Source organism: Carcharhinus amblyrhynchos, chromosome 19, assembly GCF_965287045.1.
Source record: "Carcharhinus amblyrhynchos chromosome 19, sCarAmb.v2.hapA, whole genome shotgun sequence".
Lineage (NCBI taxonomy): Eukaryota > Metazoa > Chordata > Chondrichthyes > Carcharhiniformes > Carcharhinidae > Carcharhinus > Carcharhinus amblyrhynchos.
Window position 1 is genome coordinate 27,968,601 of NC_137342.1, and position 9,956 is coordinate 27,978,556.

Here is a 9,956-nt window from a genome sequence, read left to right on the forward strand (position 1 = left end):
AGGGCTGCAGGGAAAAGCATAGGAACTACAGGCCAGTGAGCCTCACATCTGTAATGGGTAAGTTACTAGAAGGTATTCTGAGAGATAGGATCTACAGGCATTTAGAGAGGCAAGGATTGATTAAGGACACTAAGCATGGCTTTGTGAGTGGAATATCATGTCTCACAAATTTGACTGAGTTTATTGAAGGGATATCCAAGAAGATAGATGAGCGCAGTGTAGTTGATGTTGTTTACCTGGACTTTAGCAAGACCTTTGACAAGGTACCATCTGGTAGGATGTTGCATAAGATTAAATCTCACGGGATTCAGGGTGAGGTAGCCAAATGGATTCAAAATTGGCTTGATGACAGAAGATAGAGGGTGGTTGTGGAGGATTATTTTTCAAACTGGAGGCCTGTGACCAGCAGTGTGTCTCAGGGATCAGTGCTGGGTCCATTGTTATTTGTCATTTGTACTAATGATATGGATGAGAATTTCAGAGGCATGGTTAGTAAGTTTGCAGATGACATCAAGATTGGTGGCATAGTGGACAGTGTAGAAGGTTAAGTCAGATTGCAACAGGATCTTGATCAATTGGGCCAGTGGGCTGACAAATGGCAGTTGGAGTTTAATTTAAATAAATGCGAGGTGACATACTTTGGTAGATTGAACCAGAGCAGTACTTACTCAGTTAATGGTAGGACGTTGGGGAGAGTTACAGAGCAAAGAGATCTAGGGGTACATGTTCATAGTTTATTTTAACAGCATAAACATTAAGTGGCATGTTTTCTTTAAGCTCACAAAAAAACTTTCGCAATGCTGCATCAAACAGGACGCGTGATTTTTAAAGACGTTTTAATTTAACGTGTAACAGCAAGTGGTGGAATTGCGGGTCTTTGCGGAGTTGTCCCAGAGCCTGAACATCTCCCTAATCGTTGGGCGGACACTGTTCACTGAGAGACACTTCCGCCCCGCAGGATTAGGCGGACACTTTACTGAGGGACACTTCCGCCCCGCAGGATGGAGCGGAAGTTGGCGGAATGGCGAACTCGGCAGCGGTTGGAGAAGCCGCAAAGCGACAACGAATCCGGGCTTTTCACCGCCTTGTGGCAGCGGCTGCGGCTCCGGGGAGAGCAGGCAGAGAGCCCGGAGCGGCTGCAGGACACGGCTGAGGGCAAAGTGAGTGAGTGGGGCAGGGACAACCCTCTGGGCCCTGACCGAGCAGAGGCTTAGCCTGGACAGAGCCACCTCCACACAGAGCCTGGAACCCCTACATACACACACACAGCCTAATGCAGAACCAGGAATCTCAAACACACACAGCTTAATTCAGAGCCCGGAACCTCATATACACAGCCTAATGCAGAACCAGGAATCTCATATACACAGCCTAATGCAGAACCAGGAATCTCAAACACACACAGCCTAATGCAGAACCAGGAATCTCATATACACAGCCTAATGCAGAACCAGGAATCTCAAACACACACAGCCTAATTCAGAGCCAGGAGCCTCATGCAGGAACACAGTGTAATGCAGAACCAGGAACCTCACATACATATATATATATACACACACACAGCTTAATGCAGAGCCAGAAATCTCAGATATACACAAGAGCTTAATGCAGAGCCAGGAAGCCTGACTGGCCTGAATATTATCACAGATTCCTGTTCAGCATTAATCTGAGCGTCTGCTTTCTATTTAAATTTACTTATTAGTTACACGTAGGTTTACATGAACACTGCAATGAAGTTACTGTGAAAATCCTCTAGCTGCCACATTCTGGTGCATGTTTGGGTACATTGAGGGAGAATGCATCTAACCTGCACAGCTTTTGGACTGTGGGAGGAAACCCACACAGATATGGGGAGAACGTGCAGACTTTGCACAGGCTGTGACCCAAGCTGGGAATTGAACCTGGGTCCATGGTGCTCTGAGGCAGCAGTACTAACCACTGTGCCATCGTGCTGACCAAATGCAATGCAAAAACACAATTGAATCACATTATATATTAAAGCTCGTTTAGGCTGTGCATTCTCTGTCTTCCCGTTGCTGGAATTTTTACTGTCACTTTCTTATTATTTGCCATTGTAAATTGCTGCATATTTTCCATCCCATTTTGCTTTGTCACTTTCACTAGCTGTTAGCAAGATCTCGCCACTAGATAGCTTTGGATAGTTTAAAACCGTCTCAACATGTTATTTTGTGTATTCATATTTCTATTCCCACTCTCTCAATCCACAAATCAGCCCTTTGATAGACTCCTGACAGGCTGAATGGCCTCCTCCTGCACTATCAAATCTGCACTGACTCTGAAGAGCATCTCACCCAGCCCCACTTCCTGCCCCAAGCTAGTACATCCATCATAATCCACCTAACGTACACAGTAAGGGGCAATTTAGCAAGACCAATCCACTTAAGTGGCACATCTTTGGAGTGTGGGAGGAAATCCATGTAAACCCGGGGAGGATGTGCAAATGCCAAACAGATGGTCACCCAAAGCCAGAATCAAGCCTGGATTTCTGGTCTTGTGAAGGCAGCAGTGCGAGCCACTGTGCCATCCTGTGGCACTGGTGTCTGCAATTACAATGCCTTGACTATGAATCACTTTCCTTACTGCTTTCCACTCATGTTGCTGCTCTACTGTTTTAACTGGGAGAATTCCCAAACCTTTGCTGGCTTTCTTTCTGGTTGCCCCTCTATAGCCAGTGGGTGATGGCAGGGAGGATTCCTGCAGTTTAAGTTGGGCGTAATGAATGGGAACCAATGTAAGTCAAGGCAAAGCGTGACGAATGAGTGGAGCTAGTTCAAGGTAGGATACAGGACATAAAGTTGATCTATCTCCACACCCTAGCTTTGACTGTAACACTACATTCTTCACTCTCTCCTTCTCTACGTACAGTATGCTTTGTCCATATAGTGCACAAGAAACAATACTTTTCACTGTATTTAACATGACAATAAATCGAATAAAGTTCATAATGAGCTGGATGTTTAAAATGGGTGCAGGATGGAAGATTATCTAGACAGCATCGGAACAGTCAAATTTGGCAGTGATCCCATTTGCCAACCAATGTTCACAGTGCACAGGTAGCTGGCAAGAACAATGTATCTTTGTTGTCACAAATTGAACCCATTAGGAGAGTGCAATGTCCTTACAGTTTGCTGATAGTCTTATCTACTTATTTCTGCCTCACAGTATTGTGTTCTGCGATTATAAATTGTAAATTTTTAAAAACCTTCCCACGAATGTCACAAAAGCTAGATCTCGGTTTTGCCCAATGTGGAGCTTGTGACATGATTTAACAGACTCGTTTTTCACCATTCACATGTAAACACGAGACTCGACATCTTCCAGAACCCAGAGGCTGTGACAAGTATAGCTGTCGGAAAGAGTTGGTGCTGAGAGATGATGCAATCTGCCAGAGATGGGAGAAGCTGAAGATGGAAGTTTAATTGGGTGGAGATTTTTTAAAGTCCAAATGGGTATTAATTACAAACTCTCAACATGAATTATGGATATGGATGAGGTTATTGAGTTGAATGATTAGCCACGATTGTAATGAATGGCAGAGCATGCTTGAAGGGTCAAATGGCTTCCTCCTGCTCCTATCTTTTATGTTTCTATGAACTGAATGTTTTCCTGTACTTTCCCCCTTTCTGCCCAATGCTTTAATTTGGGATCCACCTCTGGATCCATTCGCACGTTTCTTGGAAATGGAAACGAAGGGTGAAGTTGAGTCACCCTCAGAGCGTGACATGTGAAAGCAGAACCCATCCTTGATAAAACAGAATGATTAAAGAGTGCATATCGTGCATGAGTCACCCCTGAATAATTTACATCTAAACGACACTCTTTAATATTCTATCAAGATTTATTCACTTGTGTGTATTTCCCCTTGGAAAAATCCCTCACTCTCTGTTTGTTCGTGGGACATGTAGGTAGTGCTGACAGGGCAATGTTTTTTTTTGCCCATTCCTCGGTGTTCTGAGAGGCTGGTGATCAGTCCTTGCAGTGTGTGCAGCAGCTGTGGCTTTGGCTAGACTGTGGTTTTTCTTCTTCTGAAACCTCCTACCTGTGTTATTAAAAAAAACCACCAGCTGCCCTTGTAGCACAACGCAAGTTTGTCCAGATCCACAGAATTTTGCTTGTCTGTATTTAGTGAGCTTGAAAGCACAATAATCCCTCCTATCACCAAGTTAGGTTATACATGGGAACGTTACAAATGGAAGTGAGATAGAAACATCTAGATTATGGAAGAGAGAGATAACATTATAAAATGATGAAACTCAAGAGACCAGTGAGCTTCGTGCGTTCTGAATGAGTGCGTTCTGAATTAGTTGAAATGAGGGTTAAACATTTAGTCACTGGATCTTATCAGTTATTTAAAAGATTTATACTCAAGACTCCACTTGGTTGGAAGTAAGGCGCTAAGAATGCAGGCTGGGGTGATTCACAGAGCCATACAGCACACAAACGGGCCATCCAGTCCATAGTAAGTGTGCCAGTTCTTTGAGTTACCCAATAAGGGCAGGTGCTGTGCTATTTCTCCATAATCCTGCAAATGTTTAGTTTTCAAATGTTTATCCATCTCCCTTTTCCCCAGTAGCAATGAATCTGTTCCCACCATCCCAATGCTGAGTAGATTTGCCTGCTTTCTGCAGGACCGTAGCTTGGCTTCATTGATTGTACATGCCTGTAATTTTGGTTGTTCTTACGATTGCCTTTCTTGTCACAAATCTGTCCCATTCTTGTGACACGTCAGTGAATCAAATGTGGAATCAAATGTTTGCGTTCTTCTACACTAATTGGGCAATCAGCAATGTTGCTCTCCAGTCCAAACGGCTTAAAACTCAAATTCTTTTTCTTTCAGGGGGAGAAAGAAAATGTCCAGACTTTATTCCCACAGAGATCTCTGGAAGAGCCAGTTGAATCTGATCACTCTAACTCCTGGATTGTGACTATCCTGAAATTGCTGCTCTGGCTGGTCCTGCTCGGTCTGTTCATTGAGCTGGAGTTCGGACTGGTATATTTTGTACTGTCAATGTTCTATTGGATTTACGTTGGGACCCGAGACCCTGGAAGAAAGAAGCAAGGTGAAATTAGTGCATATTCTGTGTTCAATCCCGGCTGTAAGGCTATTGAAGGGAGTCTGACAGCAGAACAGTTTGAGCGAGAACTTCAGTACAGGCCCCTGGCTGGCAGGTGACTCTTAACCTGTGAAAAACTTGTACTGAACACCCACATATGTAGCTGAAGTAACCAATAGAGTTCTTAGTTATTATTGCAGTCTCTTACACTCCGTCAGTCAATGGTTAGCAGTAGGTATCATTCTCGTTGCAGACTGTCAACATGTAACACGAACTGTGGTGATACTTAAACACAATAAAAGGTGCCAGTTAAAGTAGCATTCATCATTTACAAAAGTGAGTTTGGTTAATGACGCTGAATGTATTTGACCATAATTCAGACTTCAGTCTCCAAATTAATACTGGAATACTATACAGGTAGTGCAGTATATTTAGTATTTAAATATAAGTACCACATTAAATAATCTTCATGTCCTGCTATTGGTGCGCAAAATCCCGATTGTCCTGCAGTCCTTCTTTCTGTTTTGCTGTGTTTTAATATATGGATTAGGTGACAAAGCAGGACTAAGCCTGTGTTCACATGAGCTCGTATATAAGTCATGAGTAAAGCCCAGGCGATTTATTGCTGATACTGAGCCCTGCAAACCACATTTCTACCAAAGATGCTCTTTACAATTAAGTAGACAGGAAAGGACACTTCTTACATTTTTCAGTGCTGGAAGTTGCAGGTCACTAACAGCGAGAGTAGTTTTGTCAATATTTGACAAGCTATCACTTCTATCGGATAAATCAAGCTGTAGTGATAAATCACGTGGTTGACATTTCATTGATACCATTATATTTCAACGCAGCACCTTCTAGTGTTCACCTTCTAAATGTTATGTGTCATGTTATTTGTACAGATGACTTCTCAGAACATCTCAGATTGCTTTTTAGATTGCTACAGGATTTCATCCAGTTCTTAAAATGGCTACCAGCAAAATTAGATAGGAAATGTGAACCATGCTGTTCTTACCTCTTGTAGCCCTCTTCCAGTCTATATTCCAATTTCTTAAGTTTCAGCTTTGATTTCAGGCTACTAATGATAAGTGTGCAGTGCGTTGTTCCACTGCTGCAAGATGAAAGTAAAAAAGGCACTTGAAATCTGTATGCTTTTGCAGCTTGGGTTAACATGGTGGGCAATTTTCACACAGTAAAGCCCAACAGACACCACTTTATTAAATGCTCAAATCAGCTGCCTTTGTATTATTGATCAAAATGATTTATTGTTAGCCTAAGCACTTAGAGATGTCCCTGGAGAGGGAGCATGCAATGTCCATGGATGTCGTTGAGGCCTTCCGGGCCTCACAAGGATTGGGATGCGTTATTGACTCGTTTAATCACATTTTGGTGGAATGTTTTAAGTTTCCTTTACACTTTGTCTTTTTGTTTCAGGTGATTTTTTTCTCTCTCTCTCTCTTTTGCTCACCCTACCTCCTCCCCTCCTCCTCCCCTCCCTCCCACCCCATCATAGGGCTTTGTCCTGTTTGATTTGATTTAATTTATTTGATTTGCCAAAAGAATGACCATCAGAGAATTCTGATCCACTTTGAAAAATACCAAGAAATCTTTGACATCAACAGCAATAACGTGTACTTATGTAGAAGCTTTAGCATAGTAAAATGTCCCAAGGTGCTTCGTAGGAATGTTATAAAACGAAATTTGACAGTGAACCTCAGACAGGTGAGCAAAAGTTTGGTCACAGAGTATTTAAGGTGCATCTTTAAAGCAGAGGTGTTTCGGTCGCCTTCAAGACACCATGCAGAATTGCCGAGTAGAAACTGATAGCCAACTTCCACGCGCACTAGGATGGCCTCGACCAAGTTTTGGGTTCGTGTCACACCACTTGTAACAGCATCATACTGCTTGGATTTGCAAAATCCTATGAACTATCCTGGCTTGAGACACTTCACACCTCTTTAACCTGTAATTATCCCTCTTTCCACTGTTTGTACCTGTAAGGACTTAATTACCTGCAAAGACTCATTCCAACCATTCTCCACATTCTGATCTGTAATTATCTTGCATTTGTGTCTTTGCCTATACATGCCATGTTTGTGAACTAACCTCCACTCACGTGATGAAGGAGCAACGCTCCGAAAGCTTGTGATTCCAAATAAGCCTGTTAGACTTTAATGTGGTTTTGTGAGACTTTTTACTGTTCCCATCCAGTTCAACGCCATCATCTCAACATCATTTATTCCAAAGGGAATGGAGAACAAAAATAGAGAAGTCTTGCAAAAAACTATACAAGGCATTATTAGACCACACTTGGCACTGAACAGGTTCGGTCCCCTTATCTAAGAAAAAATATACTGCTTTGGAAGCAGTACCGAGCATGTTGTCAAGGTTGATCCAAGGTATGGAGGGATTTTCTTATGAGGAAAAGTTGTGTAGGTTGGCCCTGTACTCACTGGAGTGTAGAAGAATGAGGTCACATTAAAACATGTAGGATTATCATGGGACTTAACAGGGTAGATGCTGAGTTTGTTTTCCCTTGCGGGAGAATCTAGACTAGAGGGCATAATCTCAGAATAAGGAGTCATAATTTTAAGACAGAGTTGAGAAGAAGGTGTTTCCTCCCTTGGGGGTAATGAATCTGTGGATTTCTTTACTGCAGAGGCTGGGATGATAAATATGTTTCAGCAGGAGGTAGACTAATGATTAATCAGGGAATCAAGGGTTATGGGGAAAGATAAGAAAGTGAGTTGAGGTGTGTCATGGATCTGCCATGACACCCTTGATTGGCTGAGCAGACACGATAGGCTGAATGGCCTACTTCTACATATTATGGTTATGGTTCCTGCCTCTCGAGTCTCAAATGTAGAGCTGAGTCGTCTAAGCACAGAAATCGCAATGTGCTACAGCATCATTCATTTTAAGCACATTCATGCTGCTGTCTCCAACCAGGGACCCAGGCACACTTTGGACTAAACTCTGACAAGAGGGGAAAAAAAAATCCTGGACGTTAACTTGCCAGATTCTGGAAATCACTGAACTAATGTGTGATTCCTTTGCTGTTGATATCCATCTCCCTTGCTGTATTTGTTTGTGTATGTGTGTGAGGTTGTGAATATCTTCCTTCCCCACAACCTGCTCACTCTCAGATTTGAGTGTGAAATAGCCTGGTCTTCCGAGTCAGTGGTAAAGAGAGTTTGCTGTGTGGTACTTCGATCAGAGAAACTCTGAGGGCTTGGGGAGAATTGCCACAGCCAACTTTAAAATTAATTCAAGAACACGGCTGCTTACGGAGAGCTAGGGAGAGGAAAAGAAGTTCAATGTGCCTCCCTCCTGTCCCTCAATTTGTTAAGTTAAGCCTTTCTAAAGTTTCTAAAGATCCAGCTGCTGGTCATTCCTTTTTGTTTGGACTTTCTGACCATATTCCACTTGATCACCCTGTGGTTATTGATTTTCATTGTCTTGGATGTTAGGAATGTCAATGCTAAACTTTTGGAAAACTGAGGAAAAGTCTGTCTCTAATGTTCACAGGGGAGACTTTCTGCTTTCATGAACCTGATTAACCAGGATAGTGTGATGTACTTGATTGAAATTCACTGACAAGCATCATAGCAACTGGTATCATCTGGAGTTTAGAAGCATCCATGACAAGCATCATGGCAACTGGATTATATATACATATGGTAATCTCTAGATCCCAGAAAACATGTTACACCCAGTTGCAGCTCATTTATCTGGCTATGGGCGTACCTTCAAAGATATGCAGAGATGTATTAGTGATTACCAGTTTTATGATGGACAAAGGACGTTTTCCACCATTAGAGTATCTAATCTGAGATAATAAAGTTACCATTTAAAACGTCTCCACTCAGACAAAACTCAAAAATGTAATAAACAATGACGTGGATAGTAATAAACTTTGGCAAAATTAATAGACTGGCAAAATGGACCGATGGATGACAGATAAAATTTGACACAAAGAAATGTGAAGTTCTTTAGAGGAAGAATGAGGATAGACGATGCAAATTAAATTGTAGCATTTTAAATTTAGTGCAAGATTAGAGAACACGTATACACAAATCTTTGATGATAAAAATGTCCTTGACTTTATTAACGGAATAAGGTGGCTGTATAAAACCGCAGTTAGAGAGTTGTATTCAATTCCGGGTACCAAACTTAAAGAATGATACTAAGGCTTTGGAGAGACTGCAGAGGAGACTTGTTGGAATGGATACAAGAATGAGGCACTTCATTTATTCAGACAAACTGAAGAAGCTGTGGTTCTTCTTTGTCCAAAGAAGGTTAAGAGAAAATAAAAGCAAAATACAGTGGATGCTGGAAATGTGAAATAAAAATAGAAAATGCTGGATAAACTCAGCAGGTCTAACAGCATCTATGGAGAAAGAAACAGAGTTGTGGGGGGAGGTGGTTTAAAGCCTCGCTCATCCCAAAAGCGTAAAATTCCAGCCAATGTCAACAGATCTAGTGTCCACCTCTCGCCAGCCCTGAATTCCCATGATGGGCAGGGCAATAAAATTCTGGCCAATGTTTCAAATCTGTATGACTCCTCTTTAGAGCTGAAGCATATAGAAATGTGATGTAATAACTTGCCTAATCGGAAAATGAGATGTTGATCCTCCAGGTTGCATTGGCCTTAATGAAGCATTGCAGCAGGCCAAGGATGGACATGTGGCATGAGAGCAGAATGGTGAGTTGAAATAGCAAATAGCCAGAAAGGTGGGTCATGCTTACAGACTGAGCAGCCATGCATTCTGGACTTTTTTCCTCAATGCAGAGGAGATTGCATTGAGAGCAGCGAGTACAGTTGACTAAATTGAAGGAGATGCAAGTGAAATTCTGCTTCACATGGAAGAAGTGTTTGGT

At 42.2% G+C, this 9,956-nt stretch overlaps 1 protein-coding gene across 1 annotated transcript; it reads left to right on the forward strand.

Annotated features, from left to right (window-relative positions):
- The first annotated feature begins 1,000 nt into the window (after nt 1-1,000).
- On the forward strand, nt 1,001-5,411 carry saysd1 (SAYSVFN motif domain containing 1). The gene is made up of 2 exons (XM_080207883.1): nt 1,001-1,160; nt 4,859-5,411. Exons 1-2 carry the CDS (start codon nt 1,002-1,004, stop codon nt 5,192-5,194), a joined length of 495 nt encoding a protein of 164 aa, XP_080064009.1. The 5' UTR covers nt 1,001; the 3' UTR covers nt 5,195-5,411.
- Nucleotides 5,412-9,956: the final 4,545 nt, after the last annotated feature.

What these genes read in the sequence shown, in the direction of transcription:
- saysd1 (XM_080207883.1), top strand. Translation starts at nt 1,002, where the DNA reads ATGGAGCGGAAGTTGGCGGAATGGCGAACTCGGCAGCGGTTGGAGAAG. An exon ending in AGGACACGGCTGAGGGCAAA is followed by an intron (nt 1,161 to 4,858) that starts GTGAGTGAGTGG and finishes TTTTTCTTTCAG; the next exon opens with GGGGAGAAAGAAAATGTCCA.